General features: G+C 43.8%; 1 protein-coding gene across 1 annotated transcript in view; it reads left to right on the plus strand.

The window, feature by feature from the left end:
* The window catches only part of LOC128643533 (lysophospholipid acyltransferase 5-like), a 118,590-nt gene that overhangs the window by 70,521 nt on the left and 27,584 nt on the right, over positions 1-20,485 (plus strand). The window contains exons 6-7 of the mRNA XM_053696376.1: positions 6,396-6,504; positions 8,035-8,121. Coding sequence (XP_053552351.1) covers positions 6,396-6,504; positions 8,035-8,121 — 196 coding nt within the window. The remainder of the gene's footprint in view (positions 1-6,395; positions 6,505-8,034; positions 8,122-20,485) is intronic.

The raw sequence follows: 20,485 nt of genomic DNA on the forward strand, positions 1-20,485 counted from the left end.
GCCTGTTATACTGTCTGACCTCTGTCCTCTCTCCGTATTGTGCCGCCTGTTATACTGTCTGACCTCTGTCCTCTCTCAGTATTGTGCCGCCTGCTATACTGTCTGACCTCTGTCCTCTCTCAGTATTGTGCCGCCTGTTATACTGTCTGACCTCTGTCCTCTCTCCGTATTGTGCCGCCTGTTATACTGTCTGACCTCTGTCCTCTCTCAGTATTGTGCCGCCTGTTATACTGTCTGACCTCTGTCCTCTCTCCGTATTGTGCCGCCTGTTATACTGTCTGACCTCTGTCCTCTCTCCGTATTGTGCCGCCTGTTATACTGTCTGACCTCTGTCCTCTCTCCGTATTGTGCCGCCTGTTATACTGTCTGTCCTCTGTCCTCTCTCAGTATTGTGCTGCCTGTTATACTGTCTGACCTCTGTCCTCTCTCCGTATTGTGCCGCCTGTTATACTGTCTGACCTCTGTCCTCTCTCAGTATTGTGCCGCCTGTTATACTGTCTGACCTCTGTCCTCTCTCAGTATTGTGCCGCCTGTTATACTGTCTGACCTCTGTCCTCTCTCAGTATTGTGCCGCCTGCTATACTGTCTGACCTCTGTCCTCTCTCAGTATTGTGCCGCCTGTTATACTGTCTGACCTCTGTCCTCTCTCCGTATTGTGCCGCCTGTTATACTGTCTGACCTCTGTCCTCTCTCCGTATTGTGCCGCCTGTTATACTGTTTGTCCTCTGTCCTCTCTCAGTATTGTGCCGCCTGTTATACTGTCTGACCTCTGTCCTCTCTCCGTATTGTGCCGCCTGTTATACTGTCTGTCCTCTGTCCTCTCTCAGTATTGTGCCGCCTGTTATACTGTCTGACCTCTGTCCTCTCTCAGTATTGTGCCGCCTGTTATACTGTCTGACCTCTGTCCTCTCTCCGTATTGTGCCGCCTGTTATACTGTCTGACCTCTGTCCTCTCTTAGTATTGTGCCGCCTGTTATACTGTCTGACCTCTGTCCTCTCTCCGTATTGTGCCGCCTGTTATACTGTCTGACCTCTGTCCTCTCTCAGTATTGTGCCGCCTGTTATACTGTCTGACCTCTGTCCTCTCTCCGTATTGTGCCGCCTGTTATACTGTCTGACCTCTGTCCTCTCTCCGTATTGTGCCGCCTGTTATACTGTCTGACCTCTGTCCTCTCTCAGTATTGTGCCGCCTGCTATACTGTCTGACCTCTGTCCTCTCTCCGTATTGTGCCGCCTGTTATACTGTCTGACCTCTGTCCTCTCTTAGTATTGTGCGCCTGTTATACTGTCTGACCTCTGTCCTCTCTTAGTATTGTGCTGCCTGTTATACTGTCTGACCTCTGTCCTCTCTCCGTATTGTGCCGCCTGTTATACTGTCTGACCTCTGTCCTCTCTCCGTATTGTGCCGTCTGTTATACTGTCTGACCTCTCTCCGTATTGTGCCGCCTGTTATACTGTCTGACCTCTGTCCTCTCTCCGTATTGTGCCGCCTGTTATACTGTCTGACCTCTGTCCTCTCTCCGTATTGTGCCGCCTGTTATACTGTCTGACCTCTGTCCTCTCTCCGTATTGTGCGCCTGTTATACTGTCTGACCTCTGTCCTCTCTCCGTATTGTGCCGCCTGTTATACTGTCTGACCTCTGTCTTCTCTCAGTATTGTGCCGCCTGCTATACTGTCTGACCTCTGTCCTCTCTCCGTATTGTGCCGCCTGTTATACTGTCTGACCTCTGTCTTCTCTCAGTATTGTGCCGCCTGTTATACTGTCTGACCTCTGTCTTCTCTCAGTATTGTGCCGCCTGCTATACTGTCTGACCTCTGTCCTCTCTCAGTATTGTGCCGCCTGTTATACTGTCTGACCTCTGTCCTCTCTCAGTATTGTGCCACCTGTTATACTGTCTGACCTCTGTCCTCTCTTAGTATTGTGCTGCCTGTTATACTGTCTGACCTCTGTCCTCTCTCCGTATTGTGCCGCCTGTTATACTGTCTGACCTCTGTCCTCTCTCCGTATTGTGCTGCCTGTTATACTGTCTGACCTCTGTCCTCTCTCTGTATTGTGCCGCCTGTTATATTGTCTGACCTCTGTCCTCTCTCTGTATTGTGCCGCCTGCTATACTGTCTGACCTCTGTCCTCTCTCAGTATTGTGCCGCCTGTTATATTGTCTGACCTCTGTCCTCTCTCCGTATTGTGCCGCCTGTTATACTGTCTGACCTCTCTCAGTATTGTGCCGCCTGTTATACTGTCTGACCTCTGTCCTCTCTCCGTATTGTGCCGCCTGTTATACTGTCTGACCTCTGTCCTCTCTTAGTATTGTGCCGCCTGTTATACTGTCTGACCTCTGTCATCTCTCAGTATTGTGCCGCCTGTTATATTGTCTGACCTCTGTCCTCTCTCTGTATTGTGCCGCCTGTTATACTGTCTGACCTCTGTCCTCTCTCAGTATAGTGCCGCCTGTTATACTGTCTGACCTCTGTCCTCTCTCAGTATTGTGCCGCCTGCTATACTGTCTGACCTCTGTCCTCTCTCCGTATTGTGCCGCCTGTTATACTGTCTGACCTCTGTCCTCTCTCCGTATTGTGCCGCCTGTTATACTGTCTGACCTCTGTCCTCTCTCAGTATTGTGCCGCCTGTTATACTGTCTGTCCTCTGTCCGTATTGTGCCGCCTGTTATACTTTCTGTCCTCTGTCCTCTCTCCGTATTGTGCCGCCTGTTATACTGTCTGTCCTCTGTCCTCTCTCCGTATTGTGCCGCCTGTTATACTGTCTGACCTCTGTCCTCTCTTTGTATTGTGCCGCCTGTTATATTGTCTGACCTCAGTCTTCTCTCAGTATTGTGCCGCCTGTTATACTGTCTGACCTCTGTCCTCTCTCAGTATTGTGCCGCCTGTTATACTGTCTGACCTCTGTCCTCTCTCCGTATTGTGCCACCTGTTATACTGTCTGACCTCTGTCCTCTCTCCGTATTGTGCCGCCTGTTATACTGTCTGTCCTCTGTCCTCTCTCCGTATTGTGCTGCCTGTTATACTGTCTGACCTCTGTCCTCTCTCCGTATTGTGCCGCCTGTTATACTGTCTGACCTCTGTCCTCTCTCAGTATTGTGCCGCCTGCTATACTGTCTGACCTCTGTCCTCTCTCAGTATTGTGCCGCCTGTTATACTGTCTGACCTCTGTCCTCTCTCCGTATTGTGCCGCCTGTTATACTGTCTGACCTCTGTCCTCTCTCAGTATTGTGCCGCCTGTTATACTGTCTGACCTCTGTCCTCTCTCCGTATTGTGCCGCCTGTTATACTGTCTGACCTCTGTCCTCTCTCCGTATTGTGCCGCCTGTTATACTGTCTGACCTCTGTCCTCTCTCCGTATTGTGCCGCCTGTTATACTGTCTGTCCTCTGTCCTCTCTCTGTATTGTGCCGCCTGTTATACTGTCTGACCTCTGTCCTCTCTCCGTATTGTGCCGCCTGTTATACTGTCTGACCTCTGTCCTCTCTCCGTATTGTGCCGCCTGTTATACTGTCTGACCTCTGTCCTCTCTCCGTATTCTGCCGCCTGCTATACTGTCTGACCTCTGTCCTCTCTCAGTATTGTGCCGCCTGTTATATTGTCTGACCTCTGTCCTCTCTCCGTATTGTGCCACCTGTTATACTGTCTGACCTCTGTCCTCTCTCCGTATTGTGCCGCCTGTTATACTGTCTGACCTCTGTCCTCTCTCTGTATTGTGCTGCCTGTTATACTGTCTGTCCTCTGTCCTCTCTCAGTATTGTGCCGCCTGTTATACTGTCTGACCTCTGTCCTCTCTCCGTATTGTGCCGCCTGTTATACTGTCTGACCTCTGTCCTCTCTCCGTATTGTGCCGCCTGTTATACTGTCTGACCTCTGTCCTCTCTCAGTATTGTGCCGCCTGCTATACTGTCTGACCTCTGTCCTCTCTTAGTATTGTGCTGCCTGCTATACTGTCTGACCTCTGTCCTCTCTTAGTATTGTGCCGCCTGTTATACTGTCTGACCTCTGTCCTCTCTCAGTATTGTGCCGCCTGTTATACTGTCTGACCTCTGTCCTCTCTCAGTATTGTGCCGCCTGTTATACTGTCTGACCTCTGTCCTCTCTCAGTATTGTGCCGCCTGTTATACTGTCTGACCTCTGTCCTCTCTCTGTATTGTGCTGCCTGTTATACTGTCTGACCTCTGTCCTCTCTCCGTATTGTGCCGCCTGTTATACTGTCTGACCTCTGTCCTCTCTCAGTATTGTGCCACCTGTTATACTGTCTGACCTCTGACCTCTCTCAGTATTGTGCCGCCTGTTATACTGTCTGACCTCTGTCCTCTCTCCGTATTGTGCCGCCTGTTATATTGTCTGACCTCTGTCCTCTCTCTGTATTGTGCCGCCTGTTATATTGTCTGACCTCTGTCCTCTCTCCGTATTGTGCCACCTGTTATACTGTCTGACCTCTGTCCTCTCTCCGTATTGTGCCGCCTGTTATACTGTCTGACCTCTGTCCTCTCTCTGTATTGTGCCGCCTGTTATACTGTCTGACCTCTGTCCTCTCTCCGTATTGTGCCGCCTGTTATACTGTCTGACCTCTGTCCTCTCTCAGTATTGTGCCGCCTGTTATACTGTCTGACCTCTGTCCTCTCTCCGTATTGTGCCGCCTGTTATACTGTCTGACCTCTGTCCTCTCTCCGTATTGTGCCACCTGTTATACTGTCTGACCTCTGTCCTCTCTCCGTATTGTGCCGCCTGTTATACTGTCTGACCTCTGTCCTCTCTCAGTATTGTGCCGCCTGTTATACTGTCTGACCTCTGTCCTCTCTCCGTATTGTGCCGCCTGTTATATTGTCTGACCTCTGTCCTCTCTCCGTATTGTGCCACCTGTTATACTGTCTGACCTCTGTCCTCTCTCCGTATTGTGCCGCCTGTTATACTGTCTGACCTCTGTCCTCTCTCTGTATTGTGCTGCCTGTTATACTGTCTGTCCTCTGTCCTCTCTCAGTATTGTGCCGCCTGTTATACTGTCTGACCTCTGTCCTCTCTCAGTATTGTGCGCCTGTTATACTGTCTGACCTCTGTCCTCTCTTAGTATTGTGCCGCCTGTTATACAGTCTGACCTCTGTCCTCTCTCAGTATTGTGCCGCCTGTTATACTGTCTGACCTCTGTCCTCTCTTAGTATTGTGCCGCCTGTTATACTGTCTGACCTCTGTCCTCTCTCCGTATTGTGCCGCCTGTTATACTGTCTGACCTCTGTCCTCTCTCCGTATTGTGCCGCCTGTTATACTGTCTGACCTCTGTCCTCTCTTAGTATTGTGCCGCCTGTTATACTGTCTGACCTCTGTCCTCTCTCCGTATTGTGCCGCCTGTTATACTGTCTGACCTCTGTCCTCTCTTAGTATTGTGCCGCCTGTTATACTGTCTGTCCTCTGTCCTCTCTCCGTATTGTGCCGCCTGTTATACTGTCTGTCCTCTGTCCTCTCTCCGTATTGTGCCGCCTGTTATACTGTCTGACCTCTGTCCTCTCTTAGTATTGTGCCGCCTGTTATACTGTCTGACCTCTGTCCTCTCTTAGTATTGTGCGCCTGTTATACTGTCTGACCTCTGTCCTCTCTTAGTATTGTGCCGCCTGTTATACTGTCTGACCTCTGTCCTCTCTCCGTATTGTGCCGCCTGTTATACTGTCTGACCTCTGTCCTCTCTCCGTATTGTGCCACCTGTTATACTGTCTGACCTCTGTCCTCTCTCAGTATTGTGCCGCCTGTTATACTGTCTGACCTCTGTCCTCTCTCAGTATTGTGCCGCCTGTTATACTGTCTGACCTCTGTCCTCTCTCCGTATTGTGCCGCCTGTTATACTGTCTGACCTCTGTCCTCTCTCAGTATTGTGCCGCCTGTTATACTGTCTGACCTCTGTCTTCTCTCAGTATTGTGCTGCCTGTTATACTTTCTGACCTCTGTCCTCTCTCAGTATTATGCCGCCTGTTATACTGTCTGACTTGTGCCGCCTGTTATATTGTCTGACCTCTGTCCTCTCTCAGTATTGTGCCGTCTGCTATACTGTCTGACCTCTGTCCTCTCTCCGTATTGTGCCTCCTGTTATACTGTCTGACCTCAGTCCTCTCTCAGTATTGTGCCGCCTGCTATACTGTCTGACCTCAGTCCTCTCTCAGTATTGTGCCGCCTGTTATACTGTCTGACCTCTAACCTCTGTCCTCTCTCAGTATTATGCCTCCTGTTATACTGTCTGACCTCTAACCTCTGTCCTCAGTATTATGCCGCCTGTTATACTGTCTGACCTCTAACCTCTGTCCTCAGTATTATGCCGCCTGTTATACTGTCTGACCTCTAACCTCTGTCCTCAGTATTATGCCGCCTGTTATACTGTCTGACCTCTAACCTCTGTCCTCTCTCAGTATTGTGCCGGCTATGAAGCGACTCTGCCTTGGACTCTGCACTATGGTCATTTACACCGTGCTGCAGCCGTACCTTCCTGATAACTACTTCCTGACTGAAGAGTACTTGGTGAGAAGCGTTGTATTGTGCATAGGAAGGGGCATCAAGTTGGTTCTTCAAATCATCTGTGTGTGCAGGGACACCAGTGACTGTGAATAGAGATTGTAGGATTGTCAAATACCAGGCACTGCAGGGAGGTATTTAATACTAAATAAATACCAGGCACTGCAGGGGGGTATTTAATACTAAATCAATACCAGGCACTGCAGGGGGGTATTTAATACTATATTAATACCAGGCACTGCAGGGGGGTATTTAATACTATATTAATACCAGGCACTGCAGGGGGGTATTTAATACTATATTAATACCAGGCACTGCAGGGGGGTATTTAATACTATATTAATACCAGGCACTGCAGGGGGGTATTTAATACTATATAAATACCAGGCACTGCAGGGGGGTATTTAATACTATATTAATACCAGGCACTGCAGGGGGGTATTTAATACTATATTAATACCAGGCACTGCAGGGGGGTATTTAATACTATATTAATACCAGGCACTGCAGGGGGTATTTAATACTATATAAATACCAGGCACTGCAGGGGGGTATTTAATAATATATAAATACCAGGCACTGCAGGGGGGTATTTAATACTATATAAATACCAGGCACTGCAGGGGGGTATTTAATACTATATAAATACCAGGCACTGCAGGGGGGTATTTAATACTATATAAATACCAGGCACTGCAGGGGGTATTTCATACTATATAAATACCAGTCACTGCAGAGGGGGGGTATTTAATACTATATATAGTATTAAATACCCCCCCTGTAGTGCCTGGTATTTATATAGTATTAAATACCCCCCCCTGAAGTGCCTGGTATTTATAAACACCAGGCACTGCAGGGGAGTATTTAATACTATATAAATACCAGGCACTGCAGGGGGGGATTTACTACTATATAGATACAAGGCACTGCAGGGGGGGCATTTAATACTATATAAATACCAGGCACTGCAGGGGGTATTTAATACTATATAAATAACAGGCACTGCAGGTGGTATTTAATACTATATAAATAAGACACTGCAGGGGGGTATGTAATACTATATAAATAACAGGCACTGCAGGGGGGTATGTAATACTATATAAATACCAGGCACTGCAGGGGGGTATTTAATACTATATAAATACCAGGCACTGCAGGGGGGGTATTTAATACTATATAAATACCAGGCACTGCAGGGGGGTATTTAATACTATATAGATACAAGGCACTGCAGGGGGGGTATTTAATACTATATAGATACAAGGCACTGCAGGGGGGTATTTAATACTATATAAATACCAGGCACTGCAGGGGGGGTATTTAATACTATATAAATACCAGGCACTGCAGGGGAGTATTTAATACTATATAAATAACAGACACTGCAGGGGGGGTATGTAATACTATATAAATAACAGACACTGCATGGGGGGTATGTAATACTATATAAATAACAGACACTGCAGGGGGGTATGTAATACTATATAAATAACAGACACTGCAGGGGGGTATTTAATAATTGTCTCTCTTTTTCAGAACCAGCCTTTTTGGTACCGCTGTGTGTACATCACAATTTGGGGCAAAGTGATGCTGTACAAATATGTCACATGCTGGCTGGTGACGGTGAGTGTGCGGGGGTATATTGTCAGTGGTTGGGCTCAGGGATTTATGGTCACCTGGTTAGATGCTTCTGTTGGAGGTGTGTAGCTGAGTAAATGATGACAGACGATTGTGTAAGTAGTCAGCAGTGATAGAAAGTAATTGTGGTTTTTTAAAGTTTAGAGACTATGTCTGGTTGATAGTGTTGCTGTAGGGGGACACAATGTATGGTAGTAGCCAGATGTATATTTCTTTCATATAGGTGGCGAGAGTCCACGAGCTTGTTACTGATGGGATATACATTCCTACCAGGAGGAGGCAGTTTCCCAAACCTCAAAAGCCTATAAATACCCTGCCCACCTCAATCATACCTCAGTTTTAAAACTTAGCCTCCTTAGGAGGTGGTGAAGCATGATGTGCTAGCTTTCTGCAGTGAAAGGCGCTTCTAAGCATATTGAAGCCCATTCCTCTCTAAGTACAGTGTTTGTCTGAGGGATGTGAAGGCGCCTGATGATGTCCAGTCACTGCAGAGGGGGGGTATTTAATACTATATATAGTATTAAATACCCCCCCTGTAGTGCCTGGTATTTATATAGTATTAAATACCCCCCCTGAAGTGCCTGGTATTTATAAACACCAGGCACTGCAGGGGAGTATTTAATACTATATAAATACCAGGCACTGCAGGGGGGGATTTACTACTATATAGATACAAGGCACTGCAGGGGGGGCATTTAATACTATATAAATACCAGGCACTGCAGGGGGTATTTAATACTATATAAATAACAGGCACTGCAGGTGGTATTTAATACTATATAAATAAGACACTGCAGGGGGGTATGTAATACTATATAAATAACAGGCACTGCAGGGGGGTATGTAATACTATATAAATACCAGGCACTGCAGGGGGGTATTTAATACTATATAAATACCAGGCACTGCAGGGGGGTATTTCATACTATATAAATACCAGTCACTGCAGAGGGGGGGTATTTAATACTCAGTTTTAAAACTTAGCCTCCTTAGGAGGTGGTGAAGCATGATGTGCTAGCTTTCTGCAGTGAAAGGCGCTTCTAAGCATATTGAAGCCCATTCCTCTCTAAGTACAGTGTTTGTCTGAGGGATGTGAAGGCGCCTGATGAATACCAGTCACTGCAGAGGGGGGGTATTTAATACTATATATAGTATTAAATACCCCCCCTGTAGTGCCTGGTATTTATATAGTATTAAATACCCCCCCTGAAGTGCCTGGTATTTACCCCCCCTGAAGGCGCCTGATGATGTCATGTTTTCACCTATGGGAAAGCTTTTCATAAGGATCTCTGTAAATCGGTCTCAGGGATTCATCTGCTGCCTCCCTTTATAGATTGACAATATACTCTTGTACCATTACCTCTGCTGATATGTCTCTGTACTGGTTTGGCTGTCTGCTATATGTGGATGGGTGTCTTAAATGGTAAGTATGACATTTTATCTTTTAAAAAAAAAGACACCCTCGGCTATGAATTGGGCACTTTTCTTCTTAATATAAGGAGAGTCCACGGCTTCATTCCTTACTGTTTGGAAATACTGAACCTGGCCACCAGGAGGCGGCAAAGACACCCCAGCCAAAGACTTAAATTCCTCTCCCACTTCCCCTTTCCCCCAGTCATTCTTTGCCTTTCGTCACAGGAGGATGGCAGAGAAGTGTCAGAAGATTTCGGAGTTGTTTCTCAGGAGGGGTATCTGCCCTTCGATATGGAACTGGAGTTTTAAGTAGTCTTGTCAGCCTCTCAGTGAGAGCATTGACAAAAGAGTCTGGAGATGCAGGGAGAGTCTTCCTGCGAACCCATCCAGACTGCCTGCTAACAGCTCATTAAGCAATCAGTGTTGACAAGTTTCACTGTCTTTCTTCACTCAAGTCGATGTCAGGAGCGATGCTACAAGACTATCACACTTGAGAGGCTGGGTTTCTGTTCCACAGCACGGATTCTGGTAAAATAGTTTACATTTTTACTTATGTGGAAAACGCTGAAGACAGGGTCACAGTGTGACTCCTTTTATCTTTATAGAATCATGGGTTAATATCTCCTGAGGGAGGTTATTGAACAGTGGGGATTAATCAAATGTGATACTTTGATTTCTTTTTTATGTAATTGGCAAGAGTCCATGAGCTAGTGATATATGGGATATACATTCCTACCAGGAGAGGTAAAGTTTCCCAAACCTCAAAATGCCTATAAATACACCCCTCACCACACCCACAATTCAGTTTTACAAACTTTGCCTCCTATGGAGGTGGTGAAGTAAGTTTGTGCTAAGATTTCTACGTTGATATGCGCTTCTCAGCATGCTGAAGCCCGGTTCCTTTCAGAGTACAGTGTTTGTCAGAGGGATGTGAAGGGAGTATCACCTATTGATTTTATGGTTTTCCTCGCAGGAAATCTTTTCAAGGGTTCTCTGTTATCGGTCTCAGGGATTCATCTCCTACCTCCCTTTTCAGATTGACAATATACTCTTATACCATTACCTCTGCTGATATCTTTCAGTACTGTTTCTCATCCTCCTACCCATTTAGATTGTAAGTTCCTACGGGAACAGGGCTCCCAATTCCCCCTGTATTTATTTGTTAAATTTTGTCTGGTGTCTCATATTGTACTGTCCTTTTACCTTTGTTACCCATGGACAGCGCTGCGGAATCTGTTGGTGCTTTATAAAGAAAGAATAATAATACTGGTTTGGCTATCTGCTATATGTGGATGGGTGTCTTTCGGTAAGTATGTATCATTATTTTAAGACAGTCTCAGCTATGGTTTGGGGCTTTATGTATTAATGTAAAGTTTCTTTCTAATGACACAGTGAGTCCACGGATCATCACAATTACTTTTGGGAATATCACTCCTGGCCAGCAGGAGGAGGCAAAGAGCACCACAGCAAAGCTGTTAAATATCACTCCCTTACCCACAACCCTAGTCATTCTCTTTGCCTATTGCAAGGAGGTGGTAAAGTTTAGGTGTCTGAAAGAAGTTTCTTCTATCAAGAGTTTATTTTCAAGCAGGGCAGGTTTGCTCTGTCTTCCTGAGGGTTTAGCCGTAGTCCATGTCAGTCTCTTCAGTAGGGCAGTTGTGGCTTTTAAGCATTTGGTAACTTGTGGGGCATAATCCTTACTGCGCCTCCCAATTTGTTGTTGCTGCCCTTTCTTCGGAAGTCTGTTTAGGTTTAATCAGCCTTCCTTTTTTTCCACAGGTCCATGAGAGGGTAGAGGTCTCTCAAACCAGGTGTGCTGCCCTGCTGCCGGGCAGGTGTAATTTCAGGCAAGTGCCTTATTTTAATTTCTGTGGGGATTCAGGAATTAGGCACTTGTGGCTCAGTTTTTTTTTGTATGGGCTAAGGCTGCTGCTGGAGATATTAAGGCAGCGTGCGTTTAGACAGGTTTCTTTTTTGGCAGCGTGTGTTTACTGTTTGTGCGGCTTTGAGAGGGTAGTCCCGTTGCTGGCTTGTTTGTAATGGCGGCCGGGTTTGTTGCTTGTTTAGGGAGACGCCCACGACTAGGGCAGGCTTTTGCCATGGCGACAAGTAGTTTGCGCGCCTTTCCGGTTTCTTTCCATTTGGAGTTCAGGATCGGCTCGTGGTCACGCTGCTAAGCGCGCTTGTGTTGCGGTCTGGGAGTCACTGTTGAGCTTTCCTCTCCGGTTGGCAGGGTAAGTAGGCAAAAAGTGCTGAGGTGAGGGGTTGCCTGAGATTGTTATAAACTTTTGCAGTTTTGTTTTGAAAAAAGGCTGCTGTTATAAGCGTTTATTATTTAAAGGAGCAGTAACGTTTTTTGTGCATTATTACTGCTGTTGCTTACAGAATTTTTTGTTGGAGATTTGCAGGGGCACTAACTTTTTTGAGTTTTAGATGCTGCTGTTGAAAAATATTATTGCCTTTTCAAATTTAAAGTGACAGTTACGTTTTTTGTGCAAATTAAAGCAGCTTTTTTTCTTTAATTGTTGAGTTTTTGGTTGGAGATGGACCAAGAGGCCCTGCAAAACGTTACCTGTAGCCTGTGGAACCACCAGTCCTTTTTGTCCCTATTGATAGAGCTTTACATTACAGGGATAGACTTTTTGTCCCTATTGATAGAGCTTTACATTACAGGGATAGACTTTTTGATTCTGAGCCACCATTAGCTAAGGCGGACGCTGTTCAGGGGTCTCCTGTTCAAGAGATGCCGCTGCTTTCTCCTCACTTTGTTGTCCGCACAGGCAGTGCCCTGCGCTTCATCTCATACTCCGGTTGGGGTTACATTACAAGATATTGCTACCCAGATATCTTCTGCGGTAACAGATGCACTTTCTGCTTTTCCTGTATTACAGGGACAGCGCAAGAGGAAATTTAAGGAGTCAGGGAGTAGGGATTCTGATTCAGTTGCGTCTATTCCGAAGGTTTCCTCTCAGAGGTCTGAGGAGGAGGATTCTTCGGATTCAGATAGTTTCTCCTTCCTCTGATACTGAGGTTGTATCCTTCAGGTTTAAGCTAGAACACCTTCGTGTGTTACTTAAGGAGGTTTTGGCTACTTTGGATGACTCTGACTTGTCTGTTATTGTCATTCCTAAGAAATATACAGATACACGGCAGGCAAGAACAAAATACCTGACCGGTATCTATAAGAGGCGCCAAAGTTGAGCAATTGTAAGATAAATAATGAATACAATAATAAACAAATGATATATATTTTTTTTTAAATGATATACCTTTAACAAAGGTGATATAAATAAATAAATAAATAAAATGATGTATCTTGGCCGGTTATGTAGTCTGTCTAGTAGTAGATCTAATAGGCTAAAAAATATAAGAAATAAAATAATCTTAATACAATAACCGGTATAATAATATCACTAGGCTTAATATAGTAACCGATATCTCAAAAAAGTGATAGCTATCAGTATACAGTATTGATATCACAAGTATTGCCAAAATGTGCAGAGAATAAATACATGACACATATGTTTCACAATAAACAAATGACGAGTGGAATAAAATATCAAAATGTAATGAAGATAGATAAAAAGTCCTGAGGGAAAGATTTATCATAAAGAGAGAATTCCAAAATCCTCAGGAAGCTCCTGCAATGTGCAGTGCAGGCAAGCTGAGACCAAAGAGTCGCCCGGCAGACTCCTAGGCAACTGGAACTAGTAAGATCCTTGTCCCACCAGAGAAAATCCAGGGATAAAGGGTAGTTCCCACAGGGTGTCTCACACACCGGTCAGAGGAGGAAGCCAATACTCTCCTGGGCACAATGGCAGATGTATGCATACCACAGAGTTAGCAACAATGTTTTAAATCCGACAGATGAAAGATAAAAGTGCAGCAGCAAAGTCACAAATGTTAAAAATGTATTAAAAAGTTAAAAACATCAGCAACGCGTTTCTCCATGTCACAGCACGGTTTCATCAGGCTGTACAAACATTCACAAAGCTGCTACACTTATAACTAGTGATATCCAATCAGCATATGCGAGGGTTCCACACCCACAAATTACACAGCTGTTCAGAGTGTAATTCATCACAAAAACCCAGTTTTACGTAATATACAGGGAGAGTCCCAATTGTTCAGGGGTTAGTATATCCTACAGGACAACAGAATAATATCACTCCTTATTATATAGTGCATATAGTGTCTATATTGATAAGAGCACTATTGTTAAAAATTTAGAAAATAAAAAGGGGTGGTGATGGTTAACGCCATCTCTTAGGATGTCCAATCATGTATAGGGGGTGTAGGCTGAATCATAGGATACAACATGTCCTTAAATCAAGATTGTTCCTAATCGTTAAGTAGATATATATCAAAATAGTGAAAAAACACATATTGCGCATTATACTCCACAGGTCAAAAGATAATAATAAAGCATATATAGAACCATTGTATCAAAATAAAGCTAATGTTTAGCTATTATGTGCGTTAGGTTATGATGAAAGCGTGGCTAACCATGTAAACATAGCAATAGGGAACATGTGTGGCAGAGAATATACCCAATAAATTAAACCTAAAATATATACACGTAAAGATATGGTTATATCTAGATGAGTGTTGTTTACAACCGTGTGTATTACTATGTAAATATAACAGATGACATGAGGAGACAGTGAGGAGTGGGTGTGACAAAGGGCGTGTTCATTTGGAGTCAACTACCATACTAATGCAATAGAAAGAGACGGTTCAATAGGTATCAGGAATCCACAACGTCTCTATACAAATACCACCTAAATCAAAATAAAGTGCAAAAAGAATAATCAGCCGGTATAATGAATAATATAAAATATATAGGGGGAGTAGACTAAGTGCTAAAGACGTCTTAATGATAATCAACCAATGTGATAGGGAGTGCAGAAGTGGTGAGGAGCTTTAGATAAAGCACAGACCAATGAGGAGGAGAAGGGGCGTGGGGAGCAAATTATAAACAATTACAGCTGTGTCACATGACACCCATAGCAACAATAATAAATAGAGGTCGGTAACTCAATGAGCCAATATGACAACTTGATATAAGATACCAACACGTGATAATGAATGTGATAGAGGAATGATACTTAATCAGTAGAACTAAATAATGCAAATGAAACTCAAAATATGATAATTAGGGAATAAGAAATTAAATATTAAACAAACAAGGCAGCAATTAAAAATATAATAATAATGATATATAGGCATATCAGTGAAAAAGATATCACATCTAACTAATGGTATCCAACCCAAATACCCATATTCGGGGTACAGGGTAGAGTCAAAGGATTCCTAACGGGGTGTCAGTGTAGAAAAAAGGACTCAATAAAAGTGCATATAAATACATTGGTAGATGAAAATATATACACTAGTGTGAATATATATAAAAATAAAAAATGGAAAAGACTGCCAAGAGTGTAAAGTGGGCGGTGTCAGGGTGATGTAGGTCAAATTAGGAAGGTGACCAGTGAATAATTAATTCAAAAGTGGCTGCAAAGTAAACGATAATGCATCAAGGGCCTGTGAGCAGACAAAGAGGCATCCTCACTAAAGGAGAGGGAACATTACTAGGGAAAGAGAGTAGATCTATGGGGTTAAAAAGGCAGCCAAATCCATATTCATATTGAGACCAGAGGGAAACAAAGTTTTCAGTTTGTATATCCAATATGTTTCCCTCTGTCTCAATCTGTTGAATCTATTGTAAAGATGAGATGGAGGGATGAATTCAATAGGACAAATGTTGAAAGTAATGAGAACACCATTCAAGTTATTCTTCATATTTCTAAAGTGTTTGTTCCATCTATTTCTAATTAATCTGCACGTACGGCCCACATATTGGACCCCACAAAACTTGCAGGTTAACAGATAAACATATGTAGATGTGCATGACAAATTTTGATGGATCATAAACTTTTTATTTGTGGTATGGTAAGAGAAGGAATTGCAAACGGGATTAATACATTTGCACATATTGCCATTTTTAAGATTGTACTTGGCTACCCCTTTTCTAGTAGTAAGTTTATTATGGGGTAATGTGCAAAAATCAGTGGGTTTTTTACTAATTTGTTGTGGTGACTTCTATCACTGGTTTTATGAACCACCACCTTACTAGGTGCCAGATATTTTTTTAATGTAGGTGCTCTCTTAAATACACATCTAGGTTCAGGTGCTAATAATTTACCAAGTATAGGATCCCTACATAGCAGTCCCCAATGTTTTTTGATGATACGTTTAATTCTCATATGGTTAACACTGTACTGGGTAATAAAGGTGGAATTAGCTTGATAGTCCTTATTAATATTATTTTTGACCTTTGGTCTAAAATAGGATCTTCTATCGTCAGTTTGTACGCGTTCATATGCAGCATTGATAACAAGTTCAGGGTATCCTTTTTCAATAAAGCGATTCTTAAGAATTATACTCTGTTGTTCATAATCATTCAGAAGACTACAGTTTCTGCATATTCTTTTAAACTGTCCATATGGTATATTGTTTTTCCAGGATTTAGGATGATTGCTCTTATAATTAAGATAACTATTACAATCAACGGTCTTAAAATGGGTAGTGGTAATAATTCTGTTATCCATAGAAAAGAACAAACATGGATCCAAGAACACTATGGACCTCTCCTCGATATTACTTGAAAAGGTCAGACCCATATTGTTAGAATTAAGGTGTGTAACAAAAGATTCAGCAGAACTTATATCCCCCTTCCACAAAAACAGCAGGTCATCAATATATCTGCCATAGAAGACCAGGTTCGCCTGATATGCAGAGCCGTAAATGTAATGATCTTCAAAACTGACCATAAAAAAATTGGCAAAGCTCGGGGTGAACCTGGTCCCCATGGAAGAGTACCCTTAAGTTGTAAATAATATTCAGCTTGAAAAACAAAATAATTGTGTTGTAGTATAAAAGCAATTAATTGTAAAATAAATTCTTTCTGTAAATCAGGGATATAAAAGTCACCTGTCAGATATTTAGAGATAGCATTGAGACCCCATTTGTGTTGTATATTCGACTGTAAAGCGTGTACACACATGAGATCCATATATAATCTTTGTGTATAACATAATTATCCAATTTTTGGATCAAATTAGGAGAATCTTTTATATACGAGTATAAAGTGAGTACATACCGTTGTAAAAAACAGTCCACATATGCTGGCACATTGTCAGTTAAACTGCCAATACCCGCGATATTGGGTCTACCAGGGGGGCATTGTGCATTCTTAGGTAGGTGATAATAGAATGTACAATTAGGTTTGATAGGGATTAGGTAATCTCTTTCTGCCTTTGATAAAATACCTTCTTGGTACCCAAAGTTAACAATCCCTAAAAGTGTTTTTAGATATTTATCTGTGGGGTCTGATGATAGTTTTTGATAATAGTCCCTGTCTCCAAGTATTTTATAGGCTTCTGTTAAATAGGGAGATCCTGTAATATGATCCCTCCCCCCTTATCTGCCTGGCGTATCACTAGCTGGGGGTTGTTTTTCAAACACTTTAATGCATTCCTTTCTTTAGCATTAAGGTTAGATTTAATGCAATGTAGGTTTTTTGGGAGTCTTTCTAGATCTTCTAATATATATTCCTTAAATACATTAAGATATGTGTTGTTGCTAAGAATAGGATATAAGTTCAATTTAGGATTCAAATGAGAGTGAACAAAATCATCCAATAGATGGTCTGTTAGGTTTTCTGGCTCATGATAAATTATATTAGAGGATAATCTAGTAGGGGTTATATTTATTTCAACCGGCAGCGGCTGTTGCCTTGGTTGCTAGAGCTGCGGCCTACTGGTGTGACTCCTTAGCATATTTGATCGAGGTGGAGGGTCCCCTTGATGTTATCCAAGAAATAATTAAAGCTTTGAGAATTGCTAATTCTTTTATCTGTGATGCAAACATGCAGATTATTCGCCTGAATGCTAAAATCTCTGGTTTCTCAGTACAGACACGTTGGGCGCTCTGGCTGAAGTCCTGGTCCGCGGACATGACTTCCAAGTCTAGACTACTTTCCCTCCTATTTAAGGGAAATATTTTATTTGGTCCAGGCCTGGACTCAATTATCTCCACGGTTACAGGGGTCAAGGGTGCCTTCCTACCGCAGGATAAAAAGAACAAATCTAAGGGACAAGGATCTAATTCTCGCTCCTTTTGTTCTGAAAAGTCCCAACATCAGCAGTCCTCTTCTAAGCCCGAGCAAACCAAGAGCACTTGGAAGCCGGCTCAGTCGGCATGAGGGGCCGGCCCCCGATCCGGCGCTGGATCGTGTAGGGGCAGACTGTCGCTGTTTTCAGACGTTTGGTTCAGGGATGTGCAGGATCCATGGGTCCTTTAGGTCATACCTCAGGGATACAAGATAAGTTTCAAATCTCATCCACTCAAGGGCAGATTTCTCCTCTCAAGCCTGTCTTCAAAACCAGAAAAGAGGGATGCCTTTCTTGGATGTGTGCGAGATCTGTCATCCTTAGGGGTTATTGTCCTGGTTCCTATCACAGAAAGAGGTTTGGGATACTACTCAAACCTATTTGTGGTCCCAAAGAAGGAGGGAACTTTCTGCCCGATTCTGGACCTAAAGTGCTTAAAGGGACACAACCCAAATTTTACCTTTCATGATTCAGATAGAGCATGCAATTTTAAGCAACTTTCTAATTTACTCCTATTAATTTTTCTTTATTCTCTTGCTATCTTTATTTGAAAAGCAAGAATGTAAGTTTAGAAGCCGGCCCATTTTTGGTTCACAACTTGGGTTGTCCTTGCTGATTTTGTGGATAAATGCTGTCCAGGGTCTGAACCAAAAATTGTCTGGCTCCTTAACTTAGATGCCTTCTTTTTCAAATAAAGATAGCAAGAGAACAAAGACAAATTGATAATAGGAGTAAATTAGAAAGTTGTTTAAAATTGCATGATCTATCCGAATCAAGAAAGAAAAATGTTGGCTTTAGTATCCCTTTAAACAAGTTCTAAATGTCCCCTCGTTCAAGATGGAGAGAATAAGGTCCATCCTTCCTCTTGTTCAGGAAGGGGCAGTTCATGACCACTATAGATCTGAAGGATGCCTACTTTCACATTTGCCAAGGTTTGCGTTCCTGGATCAGCACTTTCAGTTCATTGCACTTCCGTTTGGTCTAGCTACTGCTGCAAGAATCTTTACAAAGGTTCTAGGAGCTCTCCTAGCCGTCACCAGAACCCAAGGTATAGCAGTAGCTCCCTACTTGGAAGACATTCTGGTTCAAGCACCATCTTTTCATCTGGCGGAGGACCATCACATGGATGGAAGATAAACTTAGAAAAGAGTAATCTTATTCCAAGCACGAGGGTAGAATTTCTGGGTACTATAATAGACTCAATATCCATGAGGATAATTCTAACTGACCAGAGACGTTGCAAGCTAGCTTCGACATTTCTTGCCCTCCGGAACTCCTTAAGGCCATCTGTGGCTCGGTGTATGGAGGTAATTGGTCTCATGGTGTCCAGCATGCACATAATTCCCTTTGCCAGGTTCTGTCTCAGACCATTACAGCTGTGCATGCTGAGACAGTGGAACGGCGATCATTTGGATCTGTCTCAACAGATTTTCTTGGACAGCCGGTCAAGAGAATTGCTCTCTTGGTGGCTCTGTCCAGATCATCTGTCCCGAGGGTCATCCTTTCTAAGACCATCCTGGGAGATTGTAACTATGGACGCTAGTCTCTCAGGATGGGGAGCTGTTTGGGTGCCAAGAAGGCACAGGGCCTGTGGTCTCAGGAGAAACGCTCCCTCCCGATCAACATTCTGGAACTTCAAGCACTCTACAATGCTCTGAAGGCTTGGCCTCTTCTGGGTTTGTCCCGGTTTATCAGATTCCAATCAGACAATATAACCTCGGTGGCTTACATCAACCATCAGGGGGGAACGAGAAGCTCCCTAGCAATGAGGGAAGTATCTCGGATTCTGGAGTGGGCGGAGGCCCACAGCTGTTCACTGTCAGCGATCCACATTCCGGGTGTGGACAACTGGGAAGCGGATTTTCTCAGCAGACAATCCTTTCATCCTGGGGAATGGTCTCTCCATCCAGAAGTGTCTGCGGAGATAGGCAACATGTGGGGAATGCCGGAGATAGATCTCATGGCATCTCGTCTCAATACCAAGCTACCCAGGTATGGGTTGAGGTCCAGGGATCCTCAGGCGGAGCTAATAGATGCATTAGTGGTGCCTTGGAGGTTCTGTCTAATCTACCTTTTTCCGCCATTACCACTCCATCCTCGGGTAGTGGCCCGCATCAAGCAGGAGCAGGCGTCGGTAATACGGATTTCTCCATCGTGGCCGCGGACGTAGTTCGCGGATCTAGTGAGGATGTCATGTTCTCCTCCATGGAGGTTACCTTGTCGTAGGGATCCGCTGGAACAGGGTCCTTTTGTTCATCAAAATCTAGATTCTCTGAGGCTGACTGCGTGGAGAATGAACGCTTAGTCCTTGCCAAGAGAGGGTTTTCTGAGAGAGTTATTAATGCTCTCATTCAAGCTCGTAAGCCGGTTACTCGTTGCATATATCTTAAGGTGTGGAGAACCTACTTATTCTGGTGTGAAGAGCGTGGATTTCCTTGGCATAAAGTTAACATTGCCAGGATTCTATTGTTTCTCCAGGATGGACTGGAGAATGGTCGTTCGGCCAGTTCCCTGAGGGGACAGATTTTGGCCTTGTCTGTTTTACTGCCCGTTTAGCTTACAGATGTTTAGTCTTTTGTTAAGGCTCTGATTAGGATCAGACCTGTGTTCAGATCTTCGGCTCGCCTTGGAGTCTGAATCTGGTTCTTAAAGTTTTGCAACGGGCTCCGTTTGAGCCTATGCATAAAAATTTACATTAAGTTGTTGTCCTGGAAGGTTTTTTTTCTACTGGCTATTGCCTCTGTGCGCAGAGTATCTGAAATTGC

Source organism: Bombina bombina, unplaced genomic scaffold, assembly GCF_027579735.1.
Source record: "Bombina bombina isolate aBomBom1 unplaced genomic scaffold, aBomBom1.pri scaffold_386, whole genome shotgun sequence".
Taxonomy (NCBI): domain Eukaryota; kingdom Metazoa; phylum Chordata; class Amphibia; order Anura; family Bombinatoridae; genus Bombina; species Bombina bombina.